The sequence below is a fragment of the Plectropomus leopardus genome, chromosome 18 (assembly GCF_008729295.1).
Source record: "Plectropomus leopardus isolate mb chromosome 18, YSFRI_Pleo_2.0, whole genome shotgun sequence".
Taxonomy (NCBI): Eukaryota; Metazoa; Chordata; class Actinopteri; order Perciformes; family Serranidae; genus Plectropomus; species Plectropomus leopardus.
The window spans coordinates 1,852,884-1,874,288 of NC_056480.1; the positions used below are offsets into that span (position 1 = coordinate 1,852,884).

At 40.4% G+C, this 21,405-nt stretch overlaps 1 protein-coding gene across 1 annotated transcript in view; it reads left to right on the forward strand.

The window, feature by feature from the left end:
• Nucleotides 1-20,846, forward strand: part of LOC121958119 (glutamate receptor ionotropic, NMDA 2D-like) — a 147,345-nt gene extending 126,499 nt beyond the window's left edge. The window contains 3 exon segments of the mRNA XM_042506990.1: nucleotides 2,315-2,376; nucleotides 4,472-4,642; nucleotides 17,682-20,846. Of these exon segments, the coding sequence (XP_042362924.1) occupies nucleotides 2,315-2,376; nucleotides 4,472-4,642; nucleotides 17,682-20,846 (3,398 nt within the window).
• Nucleotides 20,847-21,405: the final 559 nt, after the last annotated feature.

Genomic DNA, 21,405 nt, shown 5'->3' on the forward strand with positions numbered 1-21,405 from the left:
CTGTCGCGACGCTCTGCCCTGAGCGTGCCCGCCTCAGATGCCGGGCCATTTCACAAGAAGCTTCAAAGGGCTTCTCTCACCGCCTGTAATTTCTCTCTTCAGTCTCACGACTTTCTCTGCAAATGGCCTCTAATTCTTTCTCTTGCCACCGTTTCCTTAGCCTCTCCCCTGTGTTCTGATTTTTCATCTTCCATTCATATTATATATTTCTGTGCTTGTAATTTGTAGCATAATGAACTTTCAAAACAATGATGTCACTACACTGGTCCAAAGAATTAATGGCCACCTTTTGTACTGATGTTTTCTGAGGATTTATTTGCTTTCCTCTTTGTTTCCTCAGACACTTTAAACACCATCAATCACAGTGAAAACTACAACAAAAAAGACATAAAAGTTTGAAAAACATACATATTTCAGTCACTCACAGTCTATTGTCCCTAGATGTAAGTAAATGTGGAGCAGGTCATTCTGTCAGGTGGCGTAGGTTGTTTTGACAGGTAAAAAATCTCTATCAGAATGGCCTACTTCCTGATTAAATGTAATTAATGGTGAAGTAGATCATTGTCTCTGATAACTTAAGATCCCAATGTCCAGTTATTAAAATCCTTCATCCTGTTAAAGGTCTAGAAGCATCTGGCAATGAAGTTGCACAACTAAATTTTCTCCTGTGTTCCAAGCATGTAGGGGAACTTTGGTCGCCGACACGTAAATGCGAAAACCCCATCAGGAGTCAGTGTTTGATATATCCATAATGTGCTATAGTAGAAACATGGCAGACTCAGAGTAACTGCTCATTTATGCTTTATGTTAGATACCGAAATTAGCATGGCCAGAGCCTCCTGTCTGTGCTTTGCATTCACGTTGTCCATACTTGTTCACATTTTTTGAAAGCTTATGGATATGGACGATACGGAGCAGTGTCGCTGGAGATCATGGTGTCAATGTAGCATAGTTCAAGTGAGATACAACCATGAGAAACAATGTATGATGAGTCTAAAAAGGCAGAAGAGTATGATAAGTCTCTATGTTTGTACATAAATGGTGTATAAATGAAGGGACCAGTTCTAATAAACTACTCATTCTAAAGTTTTAAAAAAACAACAAAAAAACAATTATTCCAATTTCAGGTCATTAATAAAATGAAAACATAGTTATGGATATTATATGCAATTTCTGCCTACATATTAAAATTCTGGGCGGCACGGCGGCTTTGTGGTTAGCACCTCACAGCAAGAGGGTTCCTGGTTCGAATCCCGGTTGGAACAGGGGCCCTTCTGTGTGGAGTTTGCATGTTCTCCCCATGTCTGCGTGGGTTCTCTCCGGGGTCTCTGGCTTCCTCCCACAGTCCAAAGACATGCAGCTCAGGTGAATTGGTGACTCTAAATTGTCCTTAGGTGTGACTGTGAGTGTGTATGGTTGTTTGTCTATATGTGTCGGCCCTGCGATGGTCTGGTGAACTGTCCAGGGTGTACCCCGCCTTCCACCCGATGACAGCTGGGATTGGCTCCAGCCCCGCCACGACCCTTACGAGGACAAGCGGTTACAGAAAATGACTGACTGACTGACATATATAAATTCCCCTAAGTCCTACACGCTGGACCTTAAGAAATTACCATATTTGGACCTTAAAACTGGATTAAAAGTTAATTTATGACAGCTTCTTGCAGACGCCAGTCCCTAAGCATGTATAAGACACTGACAGGTGATGGTAACCAAATGACACAGATGGTGTCCTTGATTAAAATTACAGATATCATTTTAACAACAGACTTCAACAAAACACATAACACTAGTCTACTTGTTTTTAGACATTAAGATGCTATATATCTTTGATTGCTTGTAGAAGATAGTCCTAACCCTTATATAAGCTATTTTTCCTTGCTCACTTCCATCAGTCACATTTTCCTCTCTTTTCAACATCATACAAGCAAAGTTTCACTTTCCCCTCTCATTTCTCTCCCCTCATGCTGCATTTCATCATCTGTCCTGTTTTTTTGCCTTCTTCTCTCTTCACATCTTCAGTTTTTCGCTCTCTTGCTTCGCTCTTCTCCCTCGGGGGATCAAACACCTTGCTCTTGTAACAAGAGGGCAGTAATCCCCTTTTAATGTTTGTCTCTTTTATTTTCTGTATTGTTTTAACACCTACTCCCGCATTGGCTTTTACTCCACAAATTCCTTTCTTTTCTCTTGCTTCTGCCCCACCATCACGAGCTGTAAACCTGCTTTTCCCTTCGCTATTCCTTTTCTATGTCATTTTCTTTTAGCTGCTCCTATGTTTGATCTCCTTATTCTCCCTCCATCTTTTCTCTTGCAGATGAGATTGATATGTTGGAGCGTCTCTGGCTGTCGGGTATCTGCCACAACGATAAGATCGAGGTATGACGTCTGACGCCTTTTCTCTGCTTTTCTCGATCAGCCTGGTTCTCAGTCAGCCTTTGCACTAACTTTCACAATAAAGTAAATTTAGTTTAACATGAATCATAATCAGCTAGTCAGTAAGGAATGAAGTGTGATAGCTGTTCAATCAATGTAGTGTTAGTAGCGCTCTCCATGGTGCTGATGTTACCGTGACCCCAGATTAAGGCACTTTTGCTGGTATTCTCGCTGGCAGATAACCTGGTATCACCAAAACCAGACTTTGTCAAGTTATCATCATCCTCACCCTGTATAACTTTGGAGGGGGAAAAAAATCCTTAAAGAGATAGTATATCAGTGTATATAGCCACTTTCTCATTTTCTACCTCCCTTAGCTGTGTTATCTACAAAAAGGGTAAATATTTATCCTGCTTGTCTGACTAAATATTGTCACCTTAACCCTTTGAAACCTGGATCCTCGTCACTTTTTTTGTTATCTAAATAAATTGGTTTACTTTCTTGGGGAAAAACATGGGGGAAAAAAGCTAATGAGCAACAAGAATTGTTCCATATATTGCATGAAATACGTAGATTTGGAAAATTGTTTCAAAGGAAGCTAGGGGAAAATGTACCAAAACTATATTTATAACGATCATAATGACATATTTTACAGAATTATTACTAGTTTTAAAACAATTTTTCTCAAGTAATTTCCTTGTTTGTTTGTGTTTTCTTTATTTACTTATACATACATACTGACATACATACAGACATACTTATTTTGGGGTAGCATCGAGCTAATTTGTCCAAGTCTCAAAGGGTTAAGCTTCACTGATAAATGTGATACTGTCATTGGCATTATGGAAGAGATGATTTTTCCAATATTAATGGGACAGTTCACCCAAAAATCAGCAAATATTTTTCCTCTTTATCTATATTCTAGTTTTTTATCTAGATTATCCAGTGAGTTAATGAGTGTTGAAGTGTCAGCTGTAGAGATGTCTGCCTTGATTTTGGGTGATCTGTCCTGTTAAAGGTGCTTGCAGGAAAACTTTTTTTTAAATTGTTTTTGGTTCATTTCCATGAATCTATGTTTGTTTATTTATTTGTTTGTTTGCGTGTTTAGTTTTCTTTATTTACATGACTTTTGTATATATTTATTGTCCTTATTGAGGTGAGAGTTTTTAAAGGCCTGGGTGGGTCTTTTATTCTCACCTGCACAACCTTGTCTTCTTTTGTTGTTGTGCTTGTCTTGGTTTGTTTTTAAACTAAAGCTTAAAGTGGAAAACTGTTTAAGTCTTGACAAAATCTAGAGTTTCTGATTCTCCACATCATTTTAATGTTATCTTGCCAGGTTTGATTTTGTGTGTGTGTGTGTGTGTGTGTGTGTGTGTGTGTGTGCGCGCGCGCGCGCACGTGTGCGTGTGTGTGGCAATTGCACAGCCACACTGCTGCATACCAATTAATTTTGTTTTGCTCCCAAACACAACTAACTGCTGCTGATCAGATGTCACCCTGCATTTTGTGTTTTTTTTCCTTTAGTTCTTTTAGATGATAACACACACCTAACAACACTTCAGTACAGGTCTCGCAGAGGATGGCAGACACTCTGTCTTTCAGGGATGTATGTGCAGTAGTTTGATGTTATACAAATAAATAATAGCCACTGATTTAAAAGTGAATGCAGCCTGGCTGTAGTGAGAGCCTTGAATGTTGAAGCTGAATAAATAAAATTGGCTGAAAAGCTTTTTGTTGGATGCGAACCATATATTTTTGGTGACTGACATGTTTTGGTCTTTGCATCAGTGTTCTAAGCACAGGGGGTCTAAAATATCACAGATGGTGTGCTCTGACATCCAGTGACAGCAAAGGATTCTCTATTGTACTGCTGGTTGTAATTAACTTTTTATCTGCTGTCTGAGAGACAAATTGGCCCTCGTTAGTGATAAATATACTCTCCTGTCTCATCTCTGCACCTCCCTTCTCATATGTTTCCCCTTTACCTCGTCTGCCTCTCTTTTTACGCAACTCTTCTCTCTGCTCTCACCTCCTATAACGTTTCCCATTCCTCTCCTTTCCTCCTGTCTTCCCCAATCCATCCCATCTCCCCCTCCAGGTTATGAGCAGTAAGCTGGACATAGACAACATGGCAGGGGTCTTCTACATGCTGCTGGTGGCCATGGGCCTTAGCCTCCTGGTATTTGCCTGGGAGCATCTGGTGTACTGGAAACTACGGCATTGTGTGAAGCGATCTGGCGGGATGGACTTCCTCTTGGCTCTCAGCAGGGTAAGATGGGAACCCCCGTTATATTTATCTAACAATCTATCAAAATTACCATAAAAAAGTTGTAATACAGCATAATATCTAAAATAGCAAAAAAGAAAGTTACACTATAACATGTCATCCAAAGTAACATAAAAAAGGATCACTGTATAGCAGTCAAAATTAGCATGAAAAAGTCACAATATAGCATGTCCTTGAAAACAGCAAAACTAGCCCACATAGTAAAGCATGTTGAGACATGTCATAATATTGAATGTTGAAGAAACGTACAAAAACAAGATAGCATGTCAGCGGTTATTTTTTGAAATGCTTCATTATGGTGGTTTTGGCCATTTTTCCAACATTCTATGCCATGGCGTGTCTCTGCATGCTATTTTATGTGGTTTTCAGCTGTTTTTTTGGACATGTCATAATTTGCCATTTTTCAACATAAAATATAATGTTTTTGGTCATTTTTTTGACATGCTATATTACGAATTTTTTGGACTATCTAAATAATTGTACACCTCGGGCTGTGCCAATGACTTATTAGAAAGGTGAGGTGTCTTTATCTTCTCTGACTGATGGAAACAAAGTGTTTATTTTGATGGTTGACCAGATTCTCAGAAGGATGACAAGGCGAACACCAAGAGATGGTAGGAACAGGTTAAAACTGCTCAAGGCAGGCTTTATTCAACATGCTATATTTTGGTGTTTTTGTCCGTTTTTGCAACATTCTATGCCATGGTGCATCTCAGCACACTATTTTAAGCAGTTTTTCAGCTTTTTTAGGACATGTCATTTTTTTGACATTTTTTTGCCATTCTCTGCTGTGGCGTGTCTCAGCACGCTACTTTTTTGCAGTTTTCAGCTGTTTTTGGGACATAGAATTTTTTGACATTTTTCAGCATATTATTGCTTTTTTGGTTGTTTATCTTACATGCTTATTTTTTTTTACGGTGTTTTTGGCCATTTTTGCAACTTTCTATGCTAATGTATATATCAGCACACTATTTTAGGTGATTGTCAACTGTTTTCAGCTGTTTTTGGGACATGTTATTCTTTGACATTTTTCACCATGCTATAGTAATACTTTTTTGGTCATTTTTTAGACATGCCATATTATGTTGTTTTTGGCTGTTTTTGTAACATTCTACGCTATGGCTCGTCTCAGCACACTATATTTTGCTGGTTTCAGGTGTATTCAGCTCTTTTTGGGATATGTCATTTTTTGACATTTTCGCCATACCATAGAATTGTTTTATGGGTAATTTTTCTGACATGCCATATTATGGTGTTTTTGCTCTTTTTTTACACATTCTATGCTATGGTGTGTCGCAGCATGCTATATTATGCAGTTTTAAGCTGTTTTTGTGATATGTCATTTTTCGACATACTATAGTATTACTTTTTGTGTCATTTTTTTCAACATACCATATTAGGGTATTTTTGGCTTTTAAATCAACATGCTGTGCTTTGGCATGTCTGGGCATGCTATTTTATGCGGTTTTCAGCTGTTTTCAGCTGTTTTTTGGACAAATCATTTTTTTACTTTGTTGTTTTTTAGTCGTTTTTTCATGCTTTTTTGTGGTGTTTTTGGCCGTTTTTGTAACAGTCTCTGCCATGGCATGTCTCAGCACGCTATTTAATGCGGTGTTCAGCTGTTTTCAGCTGTTTTTGAGACATGTCATTTTTTGACATTTTTACCATACTAATTACTTTTTGGGTTGTTTTTTAGACATGCCGTATTGTGGTGGTTTTGGTTGTTTTTTCAACATTCTATGCTACGGCGTGTCTCTGCATGTTTTTTTTAATGTGGTATTCAGCTGTTTTCAGTTGTTTTTGAGACATATCATTTTTTGACATTTTTTGCCCCAAAACAGCTGAAAACAGCTAAAAACCACATGAAATAGCGTGCAGAGACAAGCCATTGTTCAGAACGTTGCAAAGACAACAACAAAAAAAAAAAAAAAAAAAACACACCAAAATATGACATGTCTAAAAAATGACCCAAACAGCAATACTTTAGTATGGAGAAAAATGTCAAAAATGACTTGTCCTCAAAAACAGCTAAAAATAGCATAGAATGTTGCAAAAACAGCCAAAATCACCTTAATATAGCATGTCGAAAAAAATGACCCAAAATGCAAGGCTATAGTATAGCAAAAATTTCGAAATACGACACATCCCAAAGACAGCTGAAAGCTGAAAAAAATGGCCAAAAACACCATAATTTAGCATGTCACAAAAACAACACAAAATGCAAGGCTATAGTATGGCAAATAATGGCAAAATATAAGAATCAGAATCAGAATCTAGTTTTATTGCCAAGTACATTTAAACATACAAGAAATGTGACTCAGTGTTTTGGTGCAAATATAAAGGACACAAAAAATATGTACAAAATTGCACTGGGCAGTGCACATAAGTCCAGTCCAGTGTGCGTAAATGTGACGCATAAAAACAGATTCAGCTTAACATTAATGTAATGTTTTCAGACTCTGCGGCTGGATTAGAGCCTGTGTCATGTGGGCAGTGGGGGGGTACTGATGTTCAGGTCCTACTTGAGTCCTGGGTGATGATGGTCCATCCCCAGAAGGTGGAAAGACTTCACAGTGGAAACTAGGGAGTCACAGAGGGTGATGTGGGCAAGGGCGGCAGTGATCCTTCTGAAAACCACTACCATATTCACTGTCTTCAGAGCACTGAGCTCAAAGTTGTTCTCACCGCACCAGGTCACAGGATGGTCAAACTCCCACCTGAAGGCTGACTGATCGCCACCAGAAATTAGTCCAATGAGGATGGTGTCATCTGCAAAAACAGCCAAAAACACCATAAAACAGCATGTTGAAAAAATGACCCAAAATGCAAGGCTACAGTATGGCAAAAACGTCAAAATGTGCTGCGTCCCAAAAATGGCTGAAAACTGCTGAAAACCTCCTTAAATAGTGTGTCGACATGCGCCATAGCAAAGGAACTTGCAATAACAGCCAAAAACACCATAAAACAGCATGTTGAAAAAATGACCCAAAGTGCAAGGCTATAGTATGGCAAAAATGTCAAAATATCCTATGTCCCCAAAATGGCTGAAAACTGCTGAAAACCTTCTAAAATAGTGTGTTGAGATGCGCCATAGCAAAGGAACTTGCAATAACAGCCAAAAACACCATAAAACAGAACGTCGAAAAAATGACCCAAAATGCAAGGCTATAGTTTGGCAAAAATGTCAAAATAACCTGCGTCCCAAAAACGGCTGAAAACTGTTGAAAACCTTCTTAAATAGTGCGTTGAGATGCGCCATAGCAAAGAAAGTTGCAAAAAATGCCAAAAACACCTTAAAATAGCATGTCGAAAAAGTGACCCAAAATGCAAGGCTATAGTATGGCAAAAACGTCAAAATGTGCTGCGTCCCAAAAACGGCTGAAAACTGTTGAAAACCTTCTTAAATAATGTGTTGAGATGCGCCATAGCAAAGAAAGTTGCAAATACGGCCAAAAACACCATAAAATAGCATGTTGAAAAAATGACCCAAAATGCAAGGCTATAGTATGGCAAAAATGTCAAAATATCCTGCGTTTAAAAAACGGCTGAAAACTGTTTAAAACCTTCTTAAATAGCACGCGCCATACAAAGAAAGTTGCAAAAACGGCCAAAAACACCACAAAATAGCATGTTGAAAAAATGACCCAAAATGCAAGGCTATAGTATGGCAAAAATGTCAAAATTGGACAAATCCCAAAAACGGCTGAAAACGTTTGAAAACCTTCTTAAATAGTGTGTTGAGACGCGCCATAGCAAAGAAACTTGCAAAAACGGCCAAAAACACCACAAAACAGCATGTCGAAAAAAAAAAAATGACCCAAAAATGCAAGGCTATAGTATGGCAAAAATGTCAAAATACCTGCGTCCCAAAAATGGCTGAAAACTGCTGAAAACCTTCTTAAATAGGTGTGCAGAGACGCGCCATAGCAAAGAAAGTTGCAAAAATGGCCAAAAACACCATAAAACAGCATGTTGAAAAAATGACCCAAAATGCAAGGCTATAGTATGGCAAAAATGTCAAAATTGGACAAATCCCAAAAACGGCTGAAAACTGTTGAAAACCTTCTGAAATAGTGTGTAGAAAAGCGCCATAGCAAAGAAATTTGCAAAAACGACCAAAAACACCATAAAACAGCATGTCGAAAAAAAATGACCCAAAGTGCAAGGCTATAGTATGGCAAAAACGTCAAAATTGGACAAGTCCCAAAAACGGCTGAAAACTGCTGAAAACCTTCTTAAATACTACGTGCTGAGACGCGCCATAGCAAAGAAAACTTGCAAAAATGGCCAACAACACCATAAAATAGCATGTCGAAAAAATGACCCAAAGTGCAAGGCTATAGTATGGCGAAAATGTTAAAATTTGACACGTCCCAAAAAACGGCTGAAAACTGTTGAAAACCTTCTTGCATAGTGTGTTGAGACGAGCCATAGCAAAGAAAGTTGCAAAAACGGCCAAAACACAGAAAACAGCATGTCGAAAAAATAAATGACCCAAATGCAAGGCTATAGTATGGCAAAAATGTCAAAATTTGACACATCCCAAAAACAGCTGAAAAGTGTTGAAAACCTTCTTAAATAGTGTGTTGAGATGAGCCATAGCAAAGAAAGTTGCAAAAACGGCCAAAAACACCATAAAATAGCATGTCGAAAAAATGACCCCAAGAGCAAGGCTATAGTATGGCAAAAATGTTAAAATTTGACACTTCCCAAAAACGGCTGAAAACTGTTGAAAACCTTCTTAAATGGTGTGTTAAGACGCGCCATAGCAAAGAAAGTTGCAAAAATGGCCAAAAACACCATAAAATAGCATGTTGAAAAAATGACCCAAAGAGCAAGGCTATAGTATGGCAAAAATGTCAAAATTGACAATTCCCAAAAAACGGCTGAAAACTGTTGAAAACCTTCTTGCATAGTGTGTTGAGACGAGCCATAGCAAAGAAAGTTGCAAAAACGGTCAAAAACATCAGAAAACAGCATGTAAAAAAAAAAATGACCCAAATGCAAGGCTATAGTATGGCAAAAATGCCAAAATTGACACGTCCCAAAAACAGCTGAAAACTGTTGAAAACCTTCTTAAATAGTGTGTTGAGATGCGCCATAGCAAAGAAAGTTGCAAAAATGGCCAAAAACACCATAAAATAGCATGTCAAAAAAAATGGCCGAAAATGCAAGGCTATAGTATGGCAAAAATGTCAAAATATCCTGCGTCCCAAAAACGGTTGAAAACCTTCTTAAATGGTGTGTTAAGACGCGCTATGACAAAGAAAGTTGCAAAAACGGCCAAAAACACCACAAAATAGCATGTTGAAAAAATGACCCAAAGTGCAAGGCAATAATGGCAAAAATGTCAAAATTGGACAAATCCCAAAAACGGCTGAAAACGTTTGAAAACCTTCTTGCATAGTGTGTGTTGAGACGAGCCATAGCAAAGAAACTTGCAAAAAACGGCCAAAAACACCACAAAAACAGCATATAAAAAAAAAAAAATGACCCAGAATGCAAGGCTATAGTATGGCAAAAATGTTAAAATATCCTGCGTCCCAAAATGGCTGAAAACGTTCTTAAATGGTGTGTTGAGACGCGCCATAGCAAAGAAAGTTGCAAAAATGGCCAAAAACACCATAAAACAGCATGTTGAAAAAATGACCCAAAGTGCAAGGCTATAGTATGGCAAAAGTGTCAAAATTGGACAAATCCCAAAAACGGCTGAAAACTGTTGAAAACCTTCTGAAATAGTGTGTAGAAAAAGCGCCATTGCAAAGAAATTTGCAAAAACGACCAAAAACACCATAAAAACAGCATGTCGAAAAAATGACCCAAAGTGCAAGGCTATAGTATGGCAAAAACGTCAAAATTGGACAAGTCCCAAAAACGGCTGAAAACTGCTGAAAACCTTCTTAAATACTACGTTGAGACGCGCCATAGCAAAGAAACTTGCAAAAATGGCCAACAACACCATAAAATAGCACGTCGAAAAAATGACCCAGAGTGCAAGGCTATACTATGGCGAAAAATGTTAAAATTTGACACGTCCCAAAAACGGCTGAAAAAATCTGTTGAAAACCTTCTTGCATAGTGTGTTGAGACGAGCCATAGCAAAGAAACTTGCAAAAACGGCCAAAAACACCATAAAACAGCATGTAAAAAAAATAAATGACCCAGAATGCAAGGCTATAGTATGGCAAAAACGCCAAATTTGACACATCCCACAAACAGCTGAAAAGTGTTGAAAACCTTCTTAAATAGTGTGTTGAGATGAGCCATAGCAAAGAAAGTTGCAAAAAAATGGCCAAAAACACCATAAAATAGCATGTCAAAGAAATGGCTGAAAATGCAAGGCTACAGAGTGGCAAAAATGTCAAAATTGGACACATCCCAAAAACGGCTAGAAAACTGTTGAAAACCTTCTTAAATAGATTGTTCAGACACGCCATAGCAAAGAAAGTTGCAAAAACGGCCAAAAACACCATAAAACAGCATGTCTAAAAAATGACCCAAAATGCAAGGCTTTAGTATGGCAAAAATGTCAATTTGTCATGCGCCCCTAAAACAGATGAAAACTGTTGAAAACTTCCTTAAATAATGTGTTGAGACGCGCCATATCAAAGGAATTTGCAAAAAACGGCCAAAATCACCATAAAATAGCATGTCAAAAAAATGACCCAAAATGCAAGGCTATAGCATGGCAAAAATGTCAAAATGTCCTACGTCCCAAAAACGGCTGAAAACTGTTGAAAAACTTTTTAAATAGTGTGTTGAGACGCGCCATAGCAAAGAAACTTGCAAAAACGGCAAAAAAAACACCATAAAACAGCATGTAAAAAAATGACCCAAAATGCAAGGCTATAGAGTGGCAAAAATGTCAAAATTGGACACATCCCAAAAACGGCTGAAAACTGTTGAAAAAACCTTCTTAAATAGATTGTTCAGACACGCCATAGCAAAGAAAGTTGCAAAAATGGTGAAAAACACCATTAGTATTGTATAGTATGGCAGTATTGTCAAAATATCCTGCGTCCCAAAAACGGCTGAAAACCTTCTTAAATAGCGCGTTGAGACGCGCCATAGCAAAGAAAGTTGCAAAAACGGCCAAAAACACCATAAAATAGTATGTCTAAAAAAATGACCCCAAATCCAAGGCTATAGTATGGCAAAAATGTCAAAAATTGACATGTCCCAAAACCAATAAAAACTGTTGACAACCTCCAGAAATAGTGTGTTGAGACACGCCATAGCAAAGAAAGTTGTAAATACAGCCAAAAACACCATAAAATAGCATGTTGACAAAATGACCCAACTGCAAGGCAAATGTATGGCAAAAATGTCAAAACTTGACATGTCCCCAAAACAGCTGAAAACTGTTGAAAACCTCCAGAAATAGTGTGTTGAGACACACGACATCAAAGAAAGTTGTAAAAACGGCCAAAAACACCATAAAATAGCATGTCAAAAAAAGTTACCCAAAATGTAAGGCTATAGTATGGCAAAAATGTCAAAATTTGACATATGCGAAAACAGCTGAAAACTGTTGAAAACCTCCTTAAATAGGGTGTTGAGACGCGCCATTACAAAGAAATTTGCAATAAAAACACCATAAAATAGCATGATGAAAAAATGACCCTAAATGCAAGGCTATAGTCATGCTACATTATGGGTTGTTTGGCCCTTTTTGCTTCTTTCTTGCTATGGCGTTTCTCAACACACTACTTTGGGTGGTTTTTTAACAGCTTTCAGCTGTTTTTAGGACATGTCAAATTTTTTGCCATTCTATAACCTTGCATTTTGGCTCATTTGACATGCTATTTCGTGGTGTTTTTGGCCGTTTTTGCAACTTTCTTTGCTATGACGTGCCTCAGCATACTATGATGTGTCGGTCATTTTTTCGACATGCTATATTATGGTGTTTTTTGGCAATTTATGCAACATTCTATACTATGGTGTGTCTTGGCACACTATTTTATGCGGTTTTAAGCTGTTTTTGGGACATATTTTGACATTTTACACCATACTATGGTATGATATTTTCGCCCGTTTATTCGACATGCTTTATTATGATGTTTGTGGTCATTTTTGCAACATTCTATTCTATGACGTGTCTCGGCATGCAATTTCATGTGGTTTGCAGCTTTTTTATTGACGTGTCATATTTTTTAATTTTGCGCAATACTATAGTATGGCATTGTCGGTCATTTTTTCGACATGCTATATCATGGGGTTTTTGGCCATCTTTGCAACATTCTATGCTATGACGTATCTTGGCATGCTGTTTTAATGTGTCTTCAGCTGTTATATTTTGACATTTTTCAATATACTATACTAAGACGTTTTTGGTCATCTTTTCAACATGCTATATTACAATGTTTTTAGAGGTTTTTTTGACATGCTATACTATGACATTAAATAAATCAATGTATGGGAAAGACTGGGTTGCTGTATGAAACACAGGTATATCATGTGGTGGCATGGTTTAGGACACCGAGGGGTGAGCTGCCAAAGGAGCTTTTCTTTCTCATTTTTTTAAGTCTACAGCAAAGCAAACAAATTTCTATAACACTTTTCATACCTAAAGGCAATCCAAAGTGATTTACAGATTAGTTCATTTTAGGCCAATCACAAAGCATTACCCAAAGAGCTGAACAATATTAATTTTAGTTCAGTTTTAATTTAATCTATAAAGTCTAATATCACAAATCACAATTAGCCTTTGAGGACTTTACAATACAGCATACCTGTGTTGTTGAAAAAGCCTACCTTAACCTGCAGTATGCACTTGAAAAATGTGTTTAAACTCCTGCCTTAATCTGTGAAGTTCATCTGATTCTAGGTCTAGGTCTTGTCTATGGACTGATAGTAGGCTGAGGTGCCATTGACTGGATACACTCTGCTGTTTATTGATAATTTATATCAACCATATGGGTGAAAATCCATCACGTCCCCTGTACTCTATGATATCCAGATATGGCTGGATGGGCTTCCCTGCAGACCCTTTGGGGTGCAATTTCACCTCTCTTCATACATTCACAGCGCACCCATATATTTTCTCGCATGATCAAACTACACTCATGTCTGCAGCATTCCTCATTCTAAGAATAAAAACATCAATCCCATGCAAAGGGCAATCCCAACGCCAGTTAGCTTCAATCTTCCGAGCTATATGCTGTGCTTGCTTTAAAGCCTGTGCAGCTGGCCTATGAGGCTCACTTTAACCCAATCAGTGACTCACCCGAGTTTCAATTTCACAGTATGCTGTGCCCCGTGCTCTGGGGACTGTGATAGCACTACTGCCACTGGGACTGCTGATTCATGTGTCAGAAACAGCCATTATTACAGTCTCCCCATCAGATCTGTGTCCTATTGGAGAACAGAGATGTACACTAGGCCCCACACATTTTGTCATTAAGATGTGACAGATATCGATGGATATTATGAATCATCTTCACATATGAAGAATAATAGCTTCTTTATGATTTACATGGATCTCCACAGGACTGCTAATTGAGTCCCATCTATCTACAGCGAGGTGCAAATATATTAAGATGGGGTTGAGAAAGAGTACACGGGCACAGGGGAGGTAACGTTGCACATCTGACACGATTGTATAATTGATTGATTCTGCTTGGGGTTTAAATTTTAAAAAGGTGTCATGAGGAGCTAGTAATTTCCATTCTGACTCTCTCATTTCATGTTTTATTCATATCAAATATTGTTGGATGCTGCTAAGATGAAAAAAAAAAAACATGCACTTGCTACACTTCATTAAAAGCTAGTGAGAACTATTTTACTTAAACTCAAGTGGCGACAAAAAACAGCACCAAGACATCTAAAAATATGATTCCCTGTCCCAATATGTTTTAGTCTGCCAGCTACAGGAAACAAATTGTGCGACTTTATGTGGATGAGAAGATGAATCTTGACATCAGATAAGTAGTAGCATTTTTGGCTCTAAAATCTAAATTCCTTGTGTCATCAAATGTGTCATCTAAATAAATTAATGCCAATACAGACAAAAGTAATAAACCATTTCACTGCCTACTTACTTATGGCAGAAGCACAAATATCAAATACAAAAAAAGACCAAATCAGCAGAGTCTGCAAGTCCACAAAATTAGGCAACTAAAACAGGTAACAAAACATGGCACAAGACCAGGTGGTGGCCAGCTAGCTAGATCACAAAGAGCTGGACCTGATTGTCCCTCCCAGCTCCTCTACAGTCAAGATAGCAGCAAAGATAGAAGATAGAAAAATGGTGATTTATTATCTTGTATTGTGCACTACTTTCGGGGATCATAACATATTGGGTATGGAATTAATCTGTAGATGCTCCGACTCAAAGTTAGACAACATTTCTATGGTGTTAGTTGTTGTGCCATGACAAAGAACAAAATGCAGCCTGCAACAGACGGTAAGGCTAGTTGTTTTTAGCCAACACAATTTCTGCCAAACATAAGGAACCCTACCAGGGGGCTAAGTGGAGTGAGGAGTCAGTAGTCAGTCACGGTAAGTAACAGTCAACAAAAAAGGTTTTTTAACAATTATGAATGACTGCAACCATCAGAGAGATCCATGAGCATACAGTCATACATGTGCACGCAAAAGATTAGGCTGATTTATCTAGTAGTTATTTAGATTAGCTGCAGACAAGCTCACAACATAAACACGATCAAATACATGATCCCCTCAAGCGTAGGTAAAAAATAAAATCAAATGAAATACATTTTAAATAACTGCTAGTGGAGTAAGCAGTAAGAAATACAAACAAATGTGTTTCATGTATGGTATTTTATCAATAATAATTTTTGATCTAATAATTTTTGGATTCTCTTGTCCCTTAATGTTATAGGTACAGAAACTAATTTCTAGAACACTTTTCAGACAAATTGATTTCTTTTGGAGATGCACGAAAATATTCTTACTGCACTAGCAAATTGATCAGTCACTTGATTTTTTTTTTAAAGTAAGGCTTTTCGTTAAGTGTTTGTTTTCACAAACACTGGAGAGGAATGGTGCAGTCAACTCTAAAGTTTTAGTAATTGGAAACAGGTCTGTTTATTGTTGCCCCCAAAATCTCTAATTTCATGTGTCAGGAGAAAATTCTACTACTCTTTATTTTTATCTAAATTTTCTGCTTGAAAAAAAGACAGATCAAGAAGACAGGAAGCTCCTGTTATTTAGCTTTCAGTTAAATAACCTCACTGGCAGCTGAGAGGGAAGGTGATTCTCTTAAAATTCAGCATCTGTCACCGGTTGTTTTATTTGCACAATGACAAAATGGGTTCTGTTGCTTTCGCTCTCCCCCATTGTTTTGACTCCTCTCCAGAAGCTGTATACTCCTCCACATAACCCCTCTCTACAATTACTTTTCACAGTGCTTTTGGAGAAAACCCAGTCCTGTACCAGCTGAGTGATGTTTTGTTTGCTGAAAGCTTTGTTTGGTTTGATAGTGTGAAAATTGACACTCCAAGCAGCTTGGTAAACTCAGTCCAAAGTTTCTCCAAAAGCTCTCATTAATATTTAATGGCTAGTACTCCCCTGTTGTCTGCCTTTATAGGAGATGTGGTGACACAGAGAACCAGAGGTAGAGGGAAACCACCTAGAGCGATTTCCCAGCATGCTGAGAGGCAGAATAAAGATAGACTTTTTTCTTCTTTTTAAACTCGGGACTATTTTTGAGAAATGTGTTGAGCCGACAAAGTCACATGGTCAGTGGTTATGCAATGTACTGAATGAAGATAAAAGAAAATAGGGTGGATGATGGATAAAGAAGTTGTATTGCAGACAAATTTCAAGTCTCTCTTGATGCTGCAACCTGTCACAGGTTTAAGTGGATTTTTTTTTTTTTATCGAGGCAGGCTAATAGAATGACTATCAATAATGCGAATATTATTTTGACAGCTACTATTATTAGATTCTAGGGGGTAGTACAATATTCTTACCACAACCTCTTTGCTGAAAAAGGATAGTGCAGACTTTTTTTTTTTTATTTGGGTTGTATGGGGTACAGGTAAAGAACAAAATATTTCAGCCACCTTAAAAAAATCAGTATCAGTTTAAGTGTATGCTATACAGAGAGTATTTCCACTGCCAACTGGAAGATTCAGCTGGAATATCACAAGACTCCATTGGGAAAAACAGTATTTTACTTTGCTGAACAAAGAGGCCAATGGTCTTCCACTGCTTCAATCTGTTAGTTTGTGTTATTGCGGCACTTAAACATTTAAAACGGTTGGTTTGGATTTCCAAAAGTCACACAGTAACAACAACCCAAGTAACTGATCAAAGCAGCTGTAGATCAGCAGCTATAATGACTGTTTTTTTCTTAATGGAGTCTGGTGGTTTTGACAAGAGCTATTAATGGCCTCCCCGTCAAAACGGACTATGTGATGGAAATGTAAAGTATTGAAAATACTCTCTCTATAGTGTACACTTAAGCTGATATTGATGTTTTTAGGTGGAAGTTTTTTCAGCGGCTAAAATACGCATTTTCCTCATGCCCAACCACAGCAGTACCCAATACAACCCAACTTGAAAAAACCCTTACTATCCCTTTATAACAATCTAACAACATATTCTAGGTGTGTTTAGACAGTCTAGTAAATTGTGGTGAAATTTTAATAATACAGTTGTTTTGTAATTGTATATCGTTTTTTTAGTATAAAGATAGACAGAAAAAAAAATCTGGTTTTACTCTGAACTGTAGTGATTGATGCAGGAATTAGAACAAGTTTTGGGTGCACGGAGATATACAGTCACAGAAATAAAATGTTAAAGTGCATCAAAAGATCTGAAAATTCTTTACAAACTGGTTACTGGATCAATGACACTAAGGTTTTCTGAAGGTTTTATATGGTTTGTGTAGGTATCAAACCAATACTTCTCTATAGGTTTTGTTTCCAAAAGGTATGTCGGAGTCTCTCTCTCTCTCTCTCTCTCTGTCTCACACATACACACTCAGTTCATCCTTATCAAACTTGGCTGCTTGCTGGTCTAATTACAATCTCACTTTTATCTCTCCACCCAGGGGATGTACAGTTGCTGCCAGTTTGAAGATGAGACAGCACCAGGAGGTAGTACTTTGCCCCAATACCATACCATGAGCAGCATGCCTACTGCAGCCCAACAACACCTCGTCACAGCCACAATAAATAACACTACTGCCATTGCCATGGTTCAGCAGCAACAGCAGCAGAAGCACCACCAACAACAGCAACAGGGGCCTACCTATACCACCATGCTACCCGGATCGCCACCAACTACAGGACACTCCGCAATGGCTCTGGGACCCTCAAACAGTCCCTTACTGGAAGGACCCATGCCCTGCTCTACTTTCTTGCCCCGCCATGACCGCAGACTTGCTGTGGTTGATCGCTGGAACAGGTCAAAGCCAGAGAAAGTCATAAGCGGAGGTAGTAGTGGAGGAGTGGGTGTTGGGGGGATAGCAGGAGGGATTACTGAACTTCAGCCCCCACAGTATCAGCCAAATCTTGGACAGCACTGGAGCCTGCAAGGTGGAGTTGCAGGTGGAGCAGGGGGAGGAGGTGACACAGGGCTAGATGAGTATAAGCGTTACTATGGTCCTATAGATCCAGAGGGACTAGGAGCTAATTCTGAGCAACAGGCAGGGGGCACCCAGCAGACTCCCAAACCTAATCCTCGAGGCCCCAAAGCCTCTGGGATGCCACGACTGCCTCCCAAAGTCCCCCAACAAGGGCACTTAATCCCCAAGCCACCTCCACCGATCCCCTCTTCCCCAAGAAGGCCTCCTTTCTGGCGACGAGGAAGCCTAGCTCAGGCAAGGAGGAAAAGCTCAGGAGGTCCACTTTATGAGAATATACTCCCTCTTGGGAGGCGAGGAGGTGGGAGGTATGGAGCAAGCGATGGAGGTGGAAGGAGAGGGCGACGTCCTCCTCCGCCCCCTCCTCTGCCTGTTCCCCTTTCCTCCCCAACACACACTCCTACAAGTCCTTCCTCCCCATGCCGTTTCTACTCCTCCTGCTCCAGTGCCTCATCCTCTTCCTCTTCTTCTACTTCGTCCTCTTCCTCTTCTTCATCCTCGGTCTCGCTGTCTCGGTCAAATTCCCCCTCTTCTTGCTCCAGTGACAGCTCCTACAACTCGTCATTGAGTTTCCGGTATCGAGCAGGCGACCGGGAGTTTACAGTCGATGACGATTATGACTCAGATCTGCTTACAGAGGAGTCAAGCCTCCTCCTGGGGTCACGGAGGAAGATCCGTTCGCGTCGCATGTCATCACGCTCACTGCCATGCAGTCCGCCACCTCCCCCGATCCCGCCCCGGAAACCACGCCCTCAGAGGGATTATGGCAGAGAGAGAACAGGAAGCCAACTGGCCCAATTACAGGAGTGGTGGGCATCGTGGGGAGACAGAGAACGGGGGAGGGGAGGAACGACAAGAGATGGGGGACTGGGTAGAGAGGAGAAGAGACACCACAAAGAGAGAGAGCGTGAGAGGAAGAGGAGGAAGAAGGGTCGAAAGAAGAAGAAGCGGGAGGAGAGGGAGAGAGAAAGGGAGCGAAAGCGGCGCAAAGCAAAGAAGAGGAAGAAAGAGGATAAGATGAGGAAGAGAGAGCGGAAGAGGTCAGAGCAGGAGGGAGCAGATGCTGAAAAAAGAGATGAACTCAAATCAGGGACACCAGATTTCCCACCATACCCACCCCTGAGGCGAGAGTCTTTTCGGAAAAAGAGTGAAAGCTCAGTCCGAAGCTACGGATGGAATATCCCAGGCGAGGAGGACAGAAAAGAAAGAGATGAGAAAGAAAGGGAGGATGGGGAGGACAGCAGAGAGAAAGAAAGACATAACAGGCGAAGGAACAGCAAACACTATCATAGCTCTAGCAGTAAGCCTTCAACATCCGTCAAGTTCTGGGGAGGGGTCAACCCATCCTCTGACACCATTCCATCTGCCTTTCTGCCCTTGTTGCCTGTCTCCTCTAAAAGAAGGAAGAGTAAAAGTTCGGACAGGGATGCTGTAGGAATGGAAGGAGAGAGGAGACCACTGTTGGGACGGGATGGAAGAGGTGAGATGCACTCAAAGGAGGGGTTATCTTTCCATGAGTGGGAATCTGAAGTAGAGGGTGAGGAAGAGGATTCTGAGCTTGAGAGACGGAAAGCAGAGCGAGGAAAGAGGCGTGGAGGAGGAAGGACAATGTCAGATGAGGAGCGGGAACGTGATAAGGTAGTCGGGATATATTCTGATGATGATGGTTCTTCGGGAGAGTTTGGCAAGTTTGAGAGGTACTGGGAGGATCATGAAGGCAGGGCGGTAGGAGGGATTGGCGGGGGAGGTTGGTTTTTCAGCACCTACCCCTCCAGGGATAAAGCCGGCAGTATCAACAGTAGAGATGACCTGTTTCTGGAGCGAGGGGAGAGGTGGGGGACAGCAGAAAGTGGATGGGGATCTAGTGGAGGTGGAGGTGGTGGTGGTGGAGGCAATGGAGGAGAAAGAGGGTGGGGATCAGGATCGCACTGGCCCCCGCCTCCTCTCACACCACCTCCTCCTCGGCGATACTGGTCTGTGGACAAACTCCACATACAGGATGAGAAAAAGAGTAAACGCAAGTCAAAGGACAAAGGAAGAGGGCATGCAGCTTGTTCCTCCTGTCATTCCCCCCGACACCATCCGCACTCCCATTCCTCTAAATGGGGCCGCGTGACATCGCGCAGCCAGGAAGAGCTGTACCGCCAATGCCAAAGTTTTGGTGGTCCCCTGAAGCCCAAACATGACTCCTCATCCTCCTCCAAACCTGATCGTTCACAAAATCCCTCAAAATCTGGCAGTCAGTCAAACCTCAGTATCCAGCAGCGGACACAGAGAACAGACAGGGATAGAGACCGAGGAAGGCAATCATCCCCACCTCAGAGCCACATAGCAAACTTGCCACCCCCGCTCCCTGCCCTTCCAGCTCCTCCTTCATCATCTCACCCTATCCACATTCCTCCCCCTACCTCTTCCTCCTCTGTATCCTCTCCCTCTGTGGTCTCATCCACCCCGGGGGCGCCCCAGCCCTCTTCCATGGCTTCGGCAAGTGCTAAACTACAGTATCAGAGACTGCGCTCTGTACCCCAGCCCCAGAGGTTTCCTCAGTCTCCTCACTTACCCCTCAAAGCCAAGAGCCTTTGCTCACGAAGGGGCTCAGCCCATTTCTCCAGTGTGGAGAGCGAGGTCTGAAGTTCAGCAAGTCATAAGAGAGACCTGCAAGGCTGAGGCCAAGCAGGTGACCTGGATCTGAAACTACCCGGCAGCAAACACTGCTGCACAGCCAAGTCAGCAAAGTCTACGCACTGAGCCCTTTCCTAAAGTTCTGCACAAACAAACAAACCAGAAAGCCAAACAAACCCTATGGGGTAGGTCAAAGGACAACAGAAGCAATCTTGTTTTTTCTGTTGTTTCCTTTCATTCCTCTCAGTATGTGAAAGACTACTACCACAGCAACAACTTGCATTCTGAACTGGGTTATTAACAAATACACTAAAAGCAAATCAGACAGTAAAAGTGTCAACTGAAGGAGACTCCTTTGCTATAGACAGTGAAGGGCTTTGGATGTTGAAGCAGAGCAGTAGTTTGTATTCAGAAGATTCTTAATGCTTACTGAGGGCTCAGGAACTTTGTAGTACTGTATGCCTGCTGCTCTCGGAAGCCTTTAACACAGAACAGTGTTCTTATATTTTTCCCTTAAACAAATCGCTTACCCCTACTTTCCTTTTTCCTTAACAAACTGTTTACACCC